Source organism: Salmo salar, unplaced genomic scaffold (assembly GCF_905237065.1).
Source record: "Salmo salar unplaced genomic scaffold, Ssal_v3.1, whole genome shotgun sequence".
In the NCBI taxonomy this organism is placed as follows: Eukaryota; Metazoa; Chordata; class Actinopteri; order Salmoniformes; family Salmonidae; genus Salmo; species Salmo salar.
This window is the reverse complement of record NW_025550526.1, coordinates 51,543-71,124: the sequence shown is the minus strand read 5'-3', so window position 1 is coordinate 71,124 and position 19,582 is coordinate 51,543. Positions and strand designations below refer to the sequence as shown.

The window sequence follows — 19,582 nt, the reverse complement described above, 5'->3', positions numbered from 1 at the left end:
AGACAGTGTCCTCGATCCTGCTTCAGTCTCTCTAGTCTCTAGGTATACGGTCTCAGACTGTGTCCTCGATCCTGCTTCAGTCTCTCTAGTCTGCCTCTAGGTATCGTCTCAGTCTGTGTCCTCGATCCTGCTTCAGTCTCTCTAGTCTTCTAGGTATCTCTCTAGTCTGTGTCCTCGATCCTGCTTCAGTCTCTCTAGTCTCTAGGTATCGTCTCTAGTCTGTGTCCTCCTGATCCTGCTTCAGTCTTTCTCTCTAGTCTTCTCTAGGTATACGGTCTCAGTCAGTGTCCTCGATCCTGCTTCAGTCTTACTCTCTAGTCTTCCTCTAGGTATACTCTCTAGTCTGTGTCTCTCGATCCTGCTTCAGTCGCCTCTAGTCTCTAGGTATATCGGTCTCTAGTCAGTGTCCTCTGTCTGATCCTGCTTCTAGTCTATCCTCTAGTCTGTATCTCTCTAGTCTGTATCTCTCTAGTCTGTATCTCTCTAGTCTTCTATCTCTCTAGTCTGTATCTCTCTAGTCTGTATCTCTCTAGTCTGTATCTCTCTATCTTTCTAGTCTGTAACTTGAATGTAATAATGATATTGTGAATGAAAGCTTTAGGGATTTCAGAAGTGTACTCAAACTGTTATCCAACGTCTGCTGTTAGACCGCTTTTTCACAGTACTGATGATGACGCCACGGTGACAGCGAGGAAAGGAAACAGACTTTGAAAACTATAGCGATTAGAAATAGCCTTTTCGGAATGCATTTGAACTCTCGATGTTTGCTCAGTGTAATGATACACCGAATCTATCCGTTACAGGGAAACATTACAGACGTTGAAGAGAATTCTCTCGTTTGGTCACTTTATTCTACGCTGTGTCTTTGTCCTGTAGCGGAGTGCGGATCAACCGTTTCCAACAGCGAAGGAGTCCTGTTGTCTCCCAACTACCCACTAAACTACGACAACAGCCACGAGTGTGTCTACAGCATTCAGGTGGAGACAGGAAAGGGCATCAACGTCTCAGCAAGCACTTTCCAACTGGCACAAGGAGACATTCTCAAGGTAATAACCCCCTTTTTTCATTCTCTCTCTTCTCTCTCTCTCTCTCATTCCTTCTCCTCTTGTATTCTACCTCTCCTTTCTTTCATTGACAGTGTATATTATATCAGAGAAAGATTCTGAGTTTGCCTTTTACATTTACAGAAGATTCAAAAACAGTTTTGTTCCTGAGATCAGTTTGGAATGAAATACGTTGTTGCTTCAAACTAGCATAATGACACATCCATAATGACACTTCCAAAATGACACTTCCATAATGACACTTCCATAATGACACTTCCATAATGACACATCCATGATGACACATCCATGATGACACATCCATGATGACACTTCCATAATGACACATCCATAATGACACATCCATGATGACACATCCATGATGACACTTCCATGATGACACATCCATGATGACACATCCATGATGACACTTCCATGATGACACTTCCATGCTTCTATTTCTGTATGAACAGATTACAGAATATCTACAGGTACATACTTCAAATCAAATTGGATTTGTCACATGCGCCAAATACAACAGGTGTAGTAGACCTTACAGTGAAATGCTGAATACAACAGGTGTAGTAGACCTTACAGTGAAATGCTGAATACAACAGGTGTAGTAGACCTTACAGTGAAATGCTGAATACAACAGGTGTAGTAGACCTTACAGTGAAATGCTGAATACAACAGGTGTAGTAGACCTCACAGTGAAATGCTGAATACAACAGGTGTAGTAGACCTTACAGTGAAATGCTGAATACAACAGATGTAGTAGACCTCACAGTGAAATGCTGAATACAACAGGTGTAGTAGACCTTACAGTGAAATGCTGAATACAACAGGTGTAGTAGACCTTACAGTGAAATGCTGAATACAACAGGTGAAGTAGACCTTACAGTGAAATGCTGAATACAACAGGTGAAGTAGACCTTACAGTGAAATGCTGAATACAACAGGTGTAGTAGACCTTACAGTGAAATGCTGAATACAACAGGTGTAGTAGACCTTACAGTGAAATGCTGAATACAACAGGTGAAGTAGACCTCACAGTGAAATGCTGAATACAACAGGTGTAGGTAGACCTTACAGTGAAATGCTGAATACAACAGGTGTAGTAGACCTTACAGTGAAATGCTGAATACAACAGGTGAAGTAGACCTTACAGTGAAATGCTGAATACAACAGGTGTAGTAGACCTTACAGTGAAATGCTGAATACAACAGGTGTAGTAGACCTCACAGTGAAATGCTGAATACAACAGGTGTAGTAGACCTCACAGTGAAATGCTTCTCCTTAAACCAACAATGAAGTTTTAAGAAGTTTAAGAAAATTAAGTGTTAAGTAAAAAATAGAAAAAATAAAACAAAAGTAACAAATAATTAAACAGCGGCAGTAAAATAACAAGCGAGACTATATACAGGGTGTTACGGTAGAGAGTCAATGTGGAGGCTATATACAGGGTGTTACGGTAGAGAGTCAATGTGGGAGGCTATATACAGGGTGTTACGGTAGAGAGTCAATGTGGAGGCTATATACAGGGTGTTACGGTAGAGAGTCAATGTGGAGGCTATATACAGGGTGTTACGGTAGAGAGTCAATGTGGGAGGCTATATACAGGGTGTTACGGTAGAGAGTCAATGTGGGAGGCTATATACAGGGTGTTACGGTAGAGAGTCAATGTGGAGGCTATATACAGGGGGTACCGGTACAGAGTCAATGTGAAGGCTATATACAGGGGGTACCGGTACAGTCAATGTGGAGGCTATATACATGGGGTACCGGTACAGAGTCAATGTGGAGGCTATATACAGGGGGTACCGGTACAGAGTCAATGTGCAGGCTATATACAGGGGGTACCGGTACAGAGTCAATGTGGAGGCTATATACAGGGGGTACCGGTACCGAGTCAATGTGGAGACTATATACAGGGGGTACCGTAGAAGAGGGTTCTGGGTAGCCCTTTGATTAGCTGTTCAGGAGTCTTATGGCTTGGAGGTAGAAGCTGTTAAGAAGCCTTCAGCTGCTTTCCTCTCTGGATGGATGGATGGATGGATGGATGGATGGATGGATGGATGGATGGATGGATGAGTGGATGGATGGATGGATGGATGGATGGGTGGATGGATGGATGGATGAATGGATGGATGGATGGATGGATGGATGGATGAGTGGATGGATGAATGAATGGATGAGTGGATGGATGAGTGGATGGATGAGTGGATGAGTGGATGGATGAATGAATGAAGGAATGGCTGAGTGGATGGATGAGTGGATGGATGGATGGATTTGATGTAACCCCCTGCTGTCTCCTCTCTGCAGGTCTATGATGGAGGGGACAGTGCTGCTGCTGTTCTGGGTACCTTCACCGGCTCCACCATGTTAGGCCTGGTCCTCACCTCCACCTCCAATCATCTGTGGCTGGAGTTCTACTCAGACCAGGAGCACACAGCAGGGGGCTTCAGACTCAGCTACTCCAGTGAGGAACACACACACACACACACACACACGCACGCACGCACGCACGCACACACATACACACATACACACATGCACACGCACACACACATACTTACACGCACACGCACGCACACACACACACCTTCATCTTCCCCTGACTGTGTGTTCAAACAGTGACTTATTTCACTGAGAAATGAGGCCACTGAGTAGGACTGTGTCTGAAATGGCACCCTATTCCCTTTAAAGTGTCTGAAATGGCACCCTATTCCCTTTAAAGTGTCTGAAATGGCACCCTATTGCCTTTATAGTGTCTGAAATGGCACCCTATCCCCTGTATGGTGCTCTATGCCGGCTCTGGTTAAACAAAGTGCACTATTTAGGGAATCGGATGGCATTTCAGGACGCAGCCTAACATTTTATTTCTCTTAATAATGATATTCATCCTCACAGCGTGGAGGCTTCCAGAGGAGAACAACATGCTTTTTCTGCAATTATTTTGACTGGGTAACTTGTTGTGTTTACCTACCTTGTTAAAAGTTTGGAAATATCTGAGGAAATTTAGTGTTTCGCAAGACGTAAGCAGCCTTGCTGTAAGAATAGGGTTGAAATCTTACTCACCAGTCGTCGTCCCGTCCCGTCCCGTCCCCCCTCTACCCATCCTGCCATTTGAAATATAACAAACCTGTTCCTATGATGGAGTGAATTCAGTATGAGTGATTTGTTGTTCAGGAAGCGGGACCAGGCCAAGGTTGGAAGGGTCAGCTTAAATCTTGTCAGAACATGAAATCTGATGTTTTCATGGTCGTTAGAGAGGAAGCGTGCAGGTAATTTTCTAAATGGAGGCAGTAACTGCTGTGATTTATCCTGGCCATGACACTTGTAATACTGTAATAACATCTGGCATGGTGGTGTGTGTCTGCTAGGAGGCAATAACATAAATCATAATTACGTCCCAAATGGCACCCTATTCCCTATATAGTGCAGGTTTTTTATCACCTGAGCCCAACAAAGGTAGTGCACTATATAGGGAATGGGGTGCAAATTTGTGACGAAGACAGACCTGCGCTCGGGGTTTATGTGCTCTCTGCTGCTTGTTGCTGCTGCATAGCATAGCTCTTTACAGTTACAACCTGACTGACTGGAGGAGACTAGACATGACCACAGTCCTTTACAGTTACAACCTGACTGACTGGAGGAGACATGACCACAGTCCTTTACAGTTACAACCTGACTGACTGGAGGAGACTAGACATGACCACAGTCCTTTACAGTTACAACCTGACTGACTGGAGGAGACATGACCACAGTCCTTTACAGTTACAACCTGACTGACTGGAGGAGACTAGACATGACCACAGTCCTTTACAGTTACAACCTGACTGACTGGAGGAGACCATGACCACAGCCCTTTACAGTTACAACCTGACTGACTGGAGGAGACTAGACATGACCACAGTCCTTTACAGTTACAACCTGACTGACTGGAGGAGACTAGACATGACCACAGTCCTTTACAGTTACAACCTGACTGACTGGAGGAGACTAGAATGACCACAGTCCTTTACAGTTACAACCTGACTGACTGGAGGAGACTAGACATGACCACAGTCCTTTACAGTTACAACCTGACTGACTGGAGGAAACATGACCACAGTCCTTTACAGTTACAACCTGACTGACTGGAGGAAACATGACCACAGTCCTTTACAGTTACAACCTGACTGACTGGAGGAGACACATGACCACAGTCCTTTACAGTTACAACCTGACTGACTGGAGGAGACTAGACATGACCACAGTCCTTTACAGTTACAACCTGACTGACTGGAGGAGAAGACATGACCACAGTCCTTTACAGTTACAACCTGACTGACTGGAGGAAACATGACCACAGTCCTTTACAGTTACAACCTGACTGACTGGAGGAGACACATGACCACAGTCCTTTACAGTTACAACCTGACTGACTGGAGGAGAAACATGACCACAGTCCTTTACAGTTACAACCTGACTGACTGGAGGAGACAATGACCACAGTCCTTTACAGTTACAACCTGACTGACTGGAGGAGACATGACCACAGTCCTTTACAGTTACAACCTGACTGACTGGAGGAGACAGACATGACCACAGTCCTTTACAGTTACAACCTGACTGACTGGAGGAAACATGACCACAGTCCTTTACAGTTACAACCTGACTGACTGGAGGAGACAGACATGACCACAGTCCTTTACAGTTACAACCTGACTGACTGGAGGAGACTAACATGACCACAGTCCTTTACAGTTACAACCTGACTGACTGGAGGAGAACATGACCACAGTCCTTTACAGTTACAACCTGACTGACTGGAGGAGACTAGACATGACCACAGTCCTTTACAGTTACAACCTGACTGACTGGAGGAGACTAGACATGACCACAGTCCTTTACAGTTACAACCTGACTGACTGGAGGAAACATGACCACAGTCCTTTACAGTTACAACCTGACTGACTGGAGGAGACTAGACATGACCACAGTCCTTTACAGTTACAACCTGACTGACTGGAGGAGACTAGACATGACCACAGTCCTTTACAGTTACAACCTGACTGACTGGAGGAGACTAGACATGACCACAGTCCTTTACAGTTACAACCTGACTGACTGGAGGAAACATGACCACAGTCCTTTACAGTTACAACCTGACTGACTGGAGGAAACATGACCACAGTCCTTTACAGTTACAACCTGACTGACTGGAGGAGACTAGACATGACCACAGTCCTTTACAGTTACAACCTGACTGACTGGAGGAGACTAGACATGACCACAGTCCTTTACAGTTACAACCTGACTGACTGGAGGAGACTAACATGACCACAGTCCTTTACAGTTACAACCTGACTGACTGGAGGAGAAACATGACCACAGTCCTTTACAGTTACAACCTGACTGACTGGAGGAGACTAGACATGACCACAGTCCTTTACAGTTACAACCTGACTGACTGGAGGAGACTAGACATGACCACAGTCCTTTACAGTTACAACCTGACTGACTGGAGGAGACTAGACATGACCACAGTCCTTTACAGTTACAACCTGACTGACTGGAGGAGACTAACATGACCACAGTCCTTTACAGTTACAACCTGACTGACTGGAGGAAGACATGACCACAGTCCTTTACAGTTACAACCTGACTGACTGGAGGAGACTAGACATGACCACAGTCCTTTACAGTTACAACCTGACTGACTGGAGGAGACCATGACCACAGTCCTTTACAGTTACAACCTGACTGACTGGAGGATAGACATGACCACAGTCCTTTACAGTTACAACCTGACTGACTGGAGGAAACATGACCACAGTCCTTTACAGTTACAACCTGACTGACTGGAGGAAACATGACCACAGTCCTTTACAGTTACAACCTGACTGACTGGAGGAGACTAGACATGACCACAGTCCTTTACAGTTACAACCTGACTGACTGGAGGAAACATGACCACAGTCCTTTACAGTTACAACCTGACTGACTGGAGGAGAACATGACCACAGTCCTTTACAGTTACAACCTGACTGACTGGAGGAAAACATGACCACAGTCCTTTACAGTTACAACCTGACTGACTGGAGGAGACTAACATGACCACAGTCCTTTACAGTTACAACCTGACTGACTGGAGGAAACATGACCACAGTCCTTTACAGTTACAACCTGACTGACTGGAGGAGACAGACATGACCACAGTCCTTTACAGTTACAACCTGACTGACTGGAGGAAACATGACCACAGTCCTTTACAGTTACAACCTGACTGACTGGAGGAGATAGACATGACCACAGTCCTTTACAGTTACAACCTGACTGACTGGAGGAAACATGACCACAGTCCTTTACAGTTACAACCTGACTGACTGGAGGAGCTAGACATGACCACAGTCCTTTACAGTTACAACCTGACTGACTGGAGGAAGACATGACCACAGTCCTTTACAGTTACAACCTGACTGACTGGAGGAGACTAGACATGACCACAGTCCTTTACAGTTACAACCTGACTGACTGGAGGAGATAACATGACCACAGTCCTTTACAGTTACAACCTGACTGACTGGAGGAAACATGACCACAGTCCTTTACAGTTACAACCTGACTGACTGGAGGAGACTAGACATGACCACAGTCCTTTACAGTTACAACCTGACTGACTGGAGGAAACATGACCACAGTCCTTTACAGTTACAACCTGACTGACTGGAGGAAACATGACCACAGTCCTTTACAGTTACAACCTGACTGACTGGAGGAGACTAGACATGACCACAGTCCTTTACAGTTACAACCTGACTGACTGGAGGAGACTAACATGACCACAGTCCTTTACAGTTACAACCTGACTGACTGGAGGAGAACATGACCACAGTCCTTTACAGTTACAACCTGACTGACTGGAGGAAACATGACCACAGTCCTTTACAGTTACAACCTGACTGACTGGAGGAGACTAGACATGACCACAGTCCTTTACAGTTACAACCTGACTGACTGGAGGAAACATGACCACAGTCCTTTACAGTTACAACCTGACTGACTGGAGGAAACATGACCACAGTCCTTTACAGTTACAACCTGACTGACTGGAGGAGAACATGACCACAGTCCTTTACAGTTACAACCTGACTGACTGGAGGAGACAGACATGACCACAGTCCTTTACAGTTACAACCTGACTGACTGGAGGAGACTAGACATGACCACAGTCCTTTACAGTTACAACCTGACTGACTGGAGGAAACATGACCACAGTCCTTTACAGTTACAACCTGACTGACTGGAGGAAACATGACCACAGTCCTTTACAGTTACAACCTGACTGACTGGAGGAGACTAGACATGACCACAGTCCTTTACAGTTACAACCTGACTGACTGGAGGAGACTAGACATGACCACAGTCCTTTACAGTTACAACCTGACTGACTGGAGGAACTAACATGACCACAGTCCTTTACAGTTACAACCTGACTGACTGGAGGAAACATGACCACAGTCCTTTACAGTTACAACCTGACTGACTGGAGGAAACATGACCACAGTCCTTTACAGTTACAACCTGACTGACTGGAGGAGACTAGACATGACCACAGTCCTTTACAGTTACAACCTGACTGACTGGAGGAAAACATGACCACAGTCCTTTACAGTTACAACCTGACTGACTGGAGGAGACTAACATGACCACAGTCCTTTACAGTTACAACCTGACTGACTGGAGGAGACTAGACATGACCACAGTCCTTTACAGTTACAACCTGACTGACTGGAGGAGAAACATGACCACAGTCCTTTACAGTTACAACCTGACTGACTGGAGGAGACTAGACATGACCACAGTCCTTTACAGTTACAACCTGACTGACTGGAGGAGACTAACATGACCACAGTCCTTTACAGTTACAACCTGACTGACTGGAGGAAACATGACCACAGTCCTTTACAGTTACAACCTGACTGACTGGAGGAGACTAGACATGACCACAGTCCTTTACAGTTACAACCTGACTGACTGGAGGAAACATGACCACAGTCCTTTACAGTTACAACCTGACTGACTGGAGGAAACATGACCACAGTCCTTTACAGTTACAACCTGACTGACTGGAGGAGACTAGACATGACCACAGTCCTTTACAGTTACAACCTGACTGACTGGAGGAGACTAGACATGACCACAGTCCTTTACAGTTACAACCTGACTGACTGGAGGAGACAGACATGACCACAGTCCTTTACAGTTACAACCTGACTGACTGGAGGAGACTAGACATGACCACAGTCCTTTACAGTTACAACCTGACTGACTGGAGGAGACTAGACATGACCACAGTCCTTTACAGTTACAACCTGACTGACTGGAGGAAACATGACCACAGTCCTTTACAGTTACAACCTGACTGACTGGAGGAGACATGACCACAGTCCTTTACAGTTACAACCTGACTGACTGGAGGAGACTAGACATGACCACAGTCCTTTACAGTTACAACCTGACTGACTGGAGGAGACAACATGACCACAGTCCTTTACAGTTACAACCTGACTGACTGGAGGAAACATGACCACAGTCCTTTACAGTTACAACCTGACTGACTGGAGGAGACTAGACATGACCACAGTCCTTTACAGTTACAACCTGACTGACTGGAGGAGACGACATGACCACAGTCCTTTACAGTTACAACCTGACTGACTGGAGGAGACTAGACATGACCACAGTCCTTTACAGTTACAACCTGACTGACTGGAGGAAACATGACCACAGTCCTTTACAGTTACAACCTGACTGACTGGAGGAAACATGACCACAGTCCTTTACAGTTACAACCTGACTGACTGGAGGAGACTAGACATGACCACAGTCCTTTACAGTTACAACCTGACTGACTGGAGGAAACATGACCACAGTCCTTTACAGTTACAACCTGACTGACTGGAGGAAACATGACCACAGTCCTTTACAGTTACAACCTGACTGACTGGAGGACTAGACATGACCACAGTCCTTTACAGTTACAACCTGACTGACTGGAGGAGACTAGACATGACCACAGTCCTTTACAGTTACAACCTGACTGACTGGAGGAGACTAGACATGACCACAGTCCTTTACAGTTACAACCTGACTGACTGGAGGAGACTAACATGACCACAGTCCTTTACAGTTACAACCTGACTGACTGGAGGAAGACATGACCACAGTCCTTTACAGTTACAACCTGACTGACTGGAGGAGACTAGACATGACCACAGTCCTTTACAGTTACAACCTGACTGACTGGAGGAGACTAGACATGACCACAGTCCTTTACAGTTACAACCTGACTGACTGGAGGAAACATGACCACAGTCCTTTACAGTTACAACCTGACTGACTGGAGGAGACAACATGACCACAGTCCTTTACAGTTACAACCTGACTGACTGGAGGAGACTAGACATGACCACAGTCCTTTACAGTTACAACCTGACTGACTGGAGGAGACTAACATGACCACAGTCCTTTACAGTTACAACCTGACTGACTGGAGGAAACATGACCACAGTCCTTTACAGTTACAACCTGACTGACTGGAGGAAACATGACCACAGTCCTTTACAGTTACAACCTGACTGACTGGAGGAAGACATGACCACAGTCCTTTACAGTTACAACCTGACTGACTGGAGGAGACTAGACATGACCACAGTCCTTTACAGTTACAACCTGACTGACTGGAGGAGAACATGACCACAGTCCTTTACAGTTACAACCTGACTGACTGGAGGAAACATGACCACAGTCCTTTACAGTTACAACCTGACTGACTGGAGGAGACTAACATGACCACAGTCCTTTACAGTTACAACCTGACTGACTGGAGGAAACATGACCACAGTCCTTTACAGTTACAACCTGACTGACTGGAGGAAACATGACCACAGTCCTTTACAGTTACAACCTGACTGACTGGAGGAGACTAGACATGACCACAGTCCTTTACAGTTACAACCTGACTGACTGGAGGAGACTAACATGACCACAGTCCTTTACAGTTACAACCTGACTGACTGGAGGAAACATGACCACAGTCCTTTACAGTTACAACCTGACTGACTGGAGGAGACTAGACATGACCACAGTCCTTTACAGTTACAACCTGACTGACTGGAGGAGACTAGACATGACCACAGTCCTTTACAGTTACAACCTGACTGACTGGAGGAAACATGACCACAGTCCTTTACAGTTACAACCTGACTGACTGGAGGAGACAACATGACCACAGTCCTTTACAGTTACAACCTGACTGACTGGAGGAGACTAACATGACCACAGTCCTTTACAGTTACAACCTGACTGACTGGAGGAGACAGACATGACCACAGTCCTTTACAGTTACAACCTGACTGACTGGAGGAAACATGACCACAGTCCTTTACAGTTACAACCTGACTGACTGGAGGAGACTAGACATGACCACAGTCCTTTACAGTTACAACCTGACTGACTGGAGGAAACATGACCACAGTCCTTTACAGTTACAACCTGACTGACTGGAGGAGACATGACCACAGTCCTTTACAGTTACAACCTGACTGACTGGAGGAGACCATGACCACAGTCCTTTACAGTTACAACCTGACTGACTGGAGGAGACTAGACATGACCACAGTCCTTTACAGTTACAACCTGACTGACTGGAGGAGACTAGACATGACCACAGTCCTTTACAGTTACAACCTGACTGACTGGAGGAAACATGACCACAGTCCTTTACAGTTACAACCTGACTGACTGGAGGAAGACATGACCACAGTCCTTTACAGTTACAACCTGACTGACTGGAGGAAGACATGACCACAGTCCTTTACAGTTACAACCTGACTGACTGGAGGAAACATGACCACAGTCCTTTACAGTTACAACCTGACTGACTGGAGGAGACTAACATGACCACAGTCCTTTACAGTTACAACCTGACTGACTGGAGGAGACTAGACATGACCACAGTCCTTTACAGTTACAACCTGACTGACTGGAGGAGCTAGACATGACCACAGTCCTTTACAGTTACAACCTGACTGACTGGAGGAGACTAGACATGACCACAGTCCTTTACAGTTACAACCTGACTGACTGGAGGAGAACATGACCACAGTCCTTTACAGTTACAACCTGACTGACTGGAGGAAAACATGACCACAGTCCTTTACAGTTACAACCTGACTGACTGGAGGAGACTAGACATGACCACAGTCCTTTACAGTTACAACCTGACTGACTGGAGGAGACTAGACATGACCACAGTCCTTTACAGTTACAACCTGACTGACTGGAGGAGACAACATGACCACAGTCCTTTACAGTTACAACCTGACTGACTGGAGGAGACTAGACATGACCACAGTCCTTTACAGTTACAACCTGACTGACTGGAGGAAACATGACCACAGTCCTTTACAGTTACAACCTGACTGACTGGAGGAGACTAGACATGACCACAGTCCTTTACAGTTACAACCTGACTGACTGGAGGAGACTAGACATGACCACAGTCCTTTACAGTTACAACCTGACTGACTGGAGGAAACATGACCACAGTCCTTTACAGTTACAACCTGACTGACTGGAGGAAACATGACCACAGTCCTTTACAGTTACAACCTGACTGACTGGAGGAAGACATGACCACAGTCCTTTACAGTTACAACCTGACTGACTGGAGGAGACTAGACATGACCACAGTCCTTTACAGTTACAACCTGACTGACTGGAGGAGAAACATGACCACAGTCCTTTACAGTTACAACCTGACTGACTGGAGGAGACTAGACATGACCACAGTCCTTTACAGTTACAACCTGACTGACTGGAGGAGACTAGACATGACCACAGTCCTTTACAGTTACAACCTGACTGACTGGAGGAGACTAGACATGACCACAGTCCTTTACAGTTACAACCTGACTGACTGGAGGAGAAACATGACCACAGTCCTTTACAGTTACAACCTGACTGACTGGAGGAGAACATGACCACAGTCCTTTACAGTTACAACCTGACTGACTGGAGGAAACATGACCACAGTCCTTTACAGTTACAACCTGACTGACTGGAGGAAACATGACCACAGTCCTTTACAGTTACAACCTGACTGACTGGAGGAGAAGACATGACCACAGTCCTTTACAGTTACAACCTGACTGACTGGAGGAAACATGACCACAGTCCTTTACAGTTACAACCTGACTGACTGGAGGAGACTAACATGACCACAGTCCTTTACAGTTACAACCTGACTGACTGGAGGAGACTAGACATGACCACAGTCCTTTACAGTTACAACCTGACTGACTGGAGGAAACATGACCACAGTCCTTTACAGTTACAACCTGACTGACTGGAGGAGACATGACCACAGTCCTTTACAGTTACAACCTGACTGACTGGAGGAAACATGACCACAGTCCTTTACAGTTACAACCTGACTGACTGGAGGAAACATGACCACAGTCCTTTACAGTTACAACCTGACTGACTGGAGGAGACTAGACATGACCACAGTCCTTTACAGTTACAACCTGACTGACTGGAGGAGAACATGACCACAGTCCTTTACAGTTACAACCTGACTGACTGGAGGAGACTAACATGACCACAGTCCTTTACAGTTACAACCTGACTGACTGGAGGAGACTAGACATGACCACAGTCCTTTACAGTTACAACCTGACTGACTGGAGGAGACTAGACATGACCACAGTCCTTTACAGTTACAACCTGACTGACTGGAGGAGACTAGACATGACCACAGTCCTTTACAGTTACAACCTGACTGACTGGAGGAGAAGACATGACCACAGTCCTTTACAGTTACAACCTGACTGACTGGAGGAGACTAGACATGACCACAGTCCTTTACAGTTACAACCTGACTGACTGGAGGAGACTAGACATGACCACAGTCCTTTACAGTTACAACCTGACTGACTGGAGGAGACTAGACATGACCACAGTCCTTTACAGTTACAACCTGACTGACTGGAGGAGACATGACCACAGTCCTTTACAGTTACAACCTGACTGACTGGAGGAGACTAACATGACCACAGTCCTTTACAGTTACAACCTGACTGACTGGAGGAAACATGACCACAGTCCTTTACAGTTACAACCTGACTGACTGGAGGAGCAACATGACCACAGTCCTTTACAGTTACAACCTGACTGACTGGAGGAGACTAGACATGACCACAGTCCTTTACAGTTACAACCTGACTGACTGGAGGAAACATGACCACAGTCCTTTACAGTTACAACCTGACTGACTGGAGGAGACTAACATGACCACAGTCCTTTACAGTTACAACCTGACTGACTGGAGGAGACAGACATGACCACAGTCCTTTACAGTTACAACCTGACTGACTGGAGGAGACTAGACATGACCACAGTCCTTTACAGTTACAACCTGACTGACTGGAGGAGACTAGACATGACCACAGTCCTTTACAGTTACAACCTGACTGACTGGAGGAGAACATGACCACAGTCCTTTACAGTTACAACCTGACTGACTGGAGGAAACATGACCACAGTCCTTTACAGTTACAACCTGACTGACTGGAGGAGACTAGACATGACCACAGTCCTTTACAGTTACAACCTGACTGACTGGAGGAGACTAGACATGACCACAGTCCTTTACAGTTACAACCTGACTGACTGGAGGAAACATGACCACAGTCCTTTACAGTTACAACCTGACTGACTGGAGGAAACATGACCACAGTCCTTTACAGTTACAACCTGACTGACTGGAGGAAACATGACCACAGTCCTTTACAGTTACAACCTGACTGACTGGAGGAGACTAGACATGACCACAGTCCTTTACAGTTACAACCTGACTGACTGGAGGACAGACATGACCACAGTCCTTTACAGTTACAACCTGACTGACTGGAGGAAACATGACCACAGTCCTTTACAGTTACAACCTGACTGACTGGAGGAAACATGACCACAGTCCTTTACAGTTACAACCTGACTGACTGGAGGAGACTAGACATGACCACAGTCCTTTACAGTTACAACCTGACTGACTGGAGGAGACTAGACATGACCACAGTCCTTTACAGTTACAACCTGACTGACTGGAGGAAACATGACCACAGTCCTTTACAGTTACAACCTGACTGACTGGAGGAAACATGACCACAGTCCTTTACAGTTACAACCTGACTGACTGGAGGAGACATGACCACAGTCCTTTACAGTTACAACCTGACTGACTGGAGGAGACTAGACATGACCACAGTCCTTTACAGTTACAACCTGACTGACCGGAGGAGACTAGACATGACCACAGTCCTTTACAGTTACAACCTGACTGACTGGAGGAAACATGACCACAGTCCTTTACAGTTACAACCTGACTGACTGGAGGAGACTAGACATGACCACAGTCCTTTACAGTTACAACCTGACTGACTGGAGGAGACTAGACATGACCACAGTCCTTTACAGTTACAACCTGACTGACTGGAGGAGACTAGACATGACCACAGTCCTTTACAGTTACAACCTGACTGACTGGAGGAAACATGACCACAGTCCTTTACAGTTACAACCTGACTGACTGGAGGAAACATGACCACAGTCCTTTACAGTTACAACCTGACTGACTGGAGGAGACTAGACATGACCACAGTCCTTTACAGTTACAACCTGACTGACTGGAGGAGACTAGACATGACCACAGTCCTTTACAGTTACAACCTGACTGACTGGAGGAAACATGACCACAGTCCTTTACAGTTACAAACTTACTGGAGGAAACATGACCACAGTCCTTTACAGTTACAACCTGACTGACTGGAGGAGACTAGACATGACCACAGTCCTTTACAGTTACAACCTGACTGACTGGAGGAGACAACATGACCACAGTCCTTTACAGTTACAACCTGACTGACTGGAGGAAACATGACCACAGTCCTTTACAGTTACAACCTGACTGACTGGAGGAAACATGACCACAGTCCTTTACAGTTACAACCTGACTGACTGGAGGAGACATGACCACAGTCCTTTACAGTTACAACCTGACTGACTGGAGGAGACTAGACATGACCACAGTCCTTTACAGTTACAACCTGACTGACTGGAGGAAACATGACCACAGTCCTTTACAGTTACAACCTGACTGACTGGAGGAAACATGACCACAGTCCTTTACAGTTACAACCTGACTGACTGGAGGAGACTAGACATGACCACAGTCCTTTACAGTTACAACCTGACTGACTGGAGGAGACTAGACATGACCACAGTCCTTTACAGTTACAACCTGACTGACTGGAGGAAACATGACCACAGTCCTTTACAGTTACAACCTGACTGACTGGAGGAAACATGACCACAGTCCTTTACAGTTACAACCTGACTGACTGGAGGAGACTACATGACCACAGTCCTTTACAGTTACAACCTGACTGACTGGAGGAGACTAGACATGACCACAGTCCTTTACAGTTACAACCTGACTGACCGGAGGAGACTAGACATGACCACAGTCCTTTACAGTTACAACCTGACTGACTGGAGGAAACATGACCACAGTCCTTTACAGTTACAACCTGACTGACTGGAGGAGACTAGACATGACCACAGTCCTTTACAGTTACAACCTGACTGACTGGAGGAAACATGACCACAGTCCTTTACAGTTACAACCTGACTGACTGGAGGAAACATGACCACAGTCCTTTACAGTTACAACCTGACTGACTGGAGGAGACTAGACATGACCACAGTCCTTTACAGTTACAACCTGACTGACTGGAGGAGACTAGACATGACCACAGTCCTTTACAGTTACAACCTGACTGACTGGAGGAAACATGACCACAGTCCTTTACAGTTACAACCGACTGACTGGAGGAGTAACATGACCACAGTCCTTTACAGTTACAACCTGACTGACTGGAGGAGACTAGACATGACCACAGTCCTTTACAGTTACAACCTGACTGACTGGAGGAAACATGACCACAGTCCTTTACAGTTACAACCTGACTGACTGGAGGAAACATGACCACAGTCCTTTACAGTTACAACCTGACTGACTGGAGGAGACTAGACATGACCACAGTCCTTTACAGTTACAACCTGACTGACTGGAGGAAACATGACCACAGTCCTTTACAGTTACAAACTTACTGGAGGAAACATGACCACAGTCCTTTACAGTTACAACCTGACTGACTGGAGGAGACTAGACATGACCACAGTCCTTTACAGTTACAACCTGACTGACTGGAGGAAACATGACCACAGTCCTTTACAGTTACAACCTGACTGACTGGAGGAAACATGACCACAGTCCTTTACAGTTACAACCTGACTGACTGGAGGAAACATGACCACAGTCCTTTACAGTTACAACCTGACTGACTGGAGGAGACATGACCACAGTCCTTTACAGTTACAACCTGACTGACTGGAGGACAGTAGACATGACCACAGTCCTTTACAGTTACAACCTGACTGACTGGAGGAAACATGACCACAGTCCTTTACAGTTACAAACTGACTGACTGGAGGAAACATGACCACAGTCCTTTACAGTTACAACCTGACTGACTAGAGGAGACTAGATATGACCACAGTCCTTTACAGTTACAACCTGACTGACTGGAGGAGACTAGACATGACCACAGTCCTTTACAGTTACAACCTGACTGACTGGAGGAAACATGACCACAGTCCTTTACAGTTACAACCTGACTGACTGGAGGAAACATGACCACAGTCCTTTACAGTTACAACCTGACTGACTGGAGGAGACCATGACCACAGTCCTTTACAGTTACAACCTGACTGACTGGAGGAGACTAGACATGACCACAGTCCTTTACAGTTACAACCTGACTGACCGGAGGAGACTAGACATGACCACAGTCCTTTACAGTTACAACCTGACTGACTGGAGGAAACATGACCACAGTCCTTTACAGTTACAACCTGACTGACTGGAGGAGACTAGACATGACCACAGTCCTTTACAGTTACAACCTGACTGACTGGAGGAGACTAGACATGACCACAGTCCTTTACAGTTACAACCTGACTGACTGGAGGAGACTAGACATGACCACAGTCCTTTACAGTTACAACCTGACTGACTGGAGGAAACATGACCACAGTCCTTTACAGTTACAACCTGACTGACTGGAGGAAACATGACCACAGTCCTTTACAGTTACAACCTGACTGACTGGAGGAGACTAGACATGACCACAGTCCTTTACAGTTACAACCTGACTGACTGGAGGAGACTAGACATGACCACAGTCCTTTACAGTTACAACCTGACTGACTGGAGGAAACATGACCACAGTCCTTTACAGTTACAAACTTACTGGAGGAAACATGACCACAGTCCTTTACAGTTACAACCTGACTGACTGGAGGAGACTAGACATGACCACAGTCCTTTACAGTTACAACCTGACTGACTGGAGGAAACATGACCACAGTCCTTTACAGTTACAACCTGACTGACTGGAGGAAACATGACCACAGTCCTTTACAGTTACAACCTGACTGACTGGAGGAAACATGACCACAGTCCTTTACAGTTACAACCTGACTGACTGGAGGAAACATGACCACAGTCCTTTACAGTTACAAACTGACTGACTGGAGGAAACATGACCACAGTCCTTTACAGTTACAACCTGACTGACTGGAGGAGACTAGACATGACCACAGTCCTTTACAGTTACAACCTGACTGACTGGAGGAGACTAGACATGACCACAGTCCTTTACAGTTACAACCTGACTGACTGGAGGAAACATGACCACAGTCCTTTACAGTTACAACCTGACTGACTGGAGGAAACATGACCACAGTCCTTTACAGTTACAACCTGACTGACTGGAGGAGACGATGACCACAGTCCTTTACAGTTACAACCTGACTGACTGGAGGAGACTAGACATGACCACAGTCCTTTACAGTTACAACCTGACTGACCGGAGGAGACTAGACATGACCACAGTCCTTTACAGTTACAACCTGACTGACTGGAGGAAACATGACCACAGTCCTTTACAGTTACAACCTGACTGACTGGAGGAGACTAGACATGACCACAGTCCTTTACAGTTACAACCTGACTGACTGGAGGAAACATGACCACAGTCCTTTACAGTTACAACCTGACTGACTGGAGGAAACATGACCACAGTCCTTTACAGTTACAACCTGACTGACTGGAGGAGACTAGACATGACCACAGTCCTTTACAGTTACAACCTGACTGACTGGAGGAGACTAGACATGACCACAGTCCTTTACAGTTACAACCTGACTGACTGGAGGAAACATGACCACAGTCCTTTACAGTTACAACCTGACTGACTGGAGGAAACATGACCACAGTCCTTTACAGTTACAACCTGACTGACTGGAGGAGACTAGACATGACCACAGTCCTTTACAGTTACAACCTGACTGACTGGAGGAAACAT

General features: G+C 45.9%; 1 protein-coding gene across 1 annotated transcript in view; it reads left to right on the top strand.

Moving 5' to 3' along the window:
* Nucleotides 1-19,582, top strand: part of LOC106596047 (CUB and sushi domain-containing protein 3) — a gene marked incomplete at its 3' end in the record, with an annotated part of 128,404 nt that overhangs the window by 71,703 nt on the left and 37,119 nt on the right. The window contains 2 exon segments of the mRNA XM_045713850.1: nucleotides 877-1,046; nucleotides 3,366-3,522. Coding sequence (XP_045569806.1) covers nucleotides 877-1,046; nucleotides 3,366-3,522 — 327 coding nt within the window.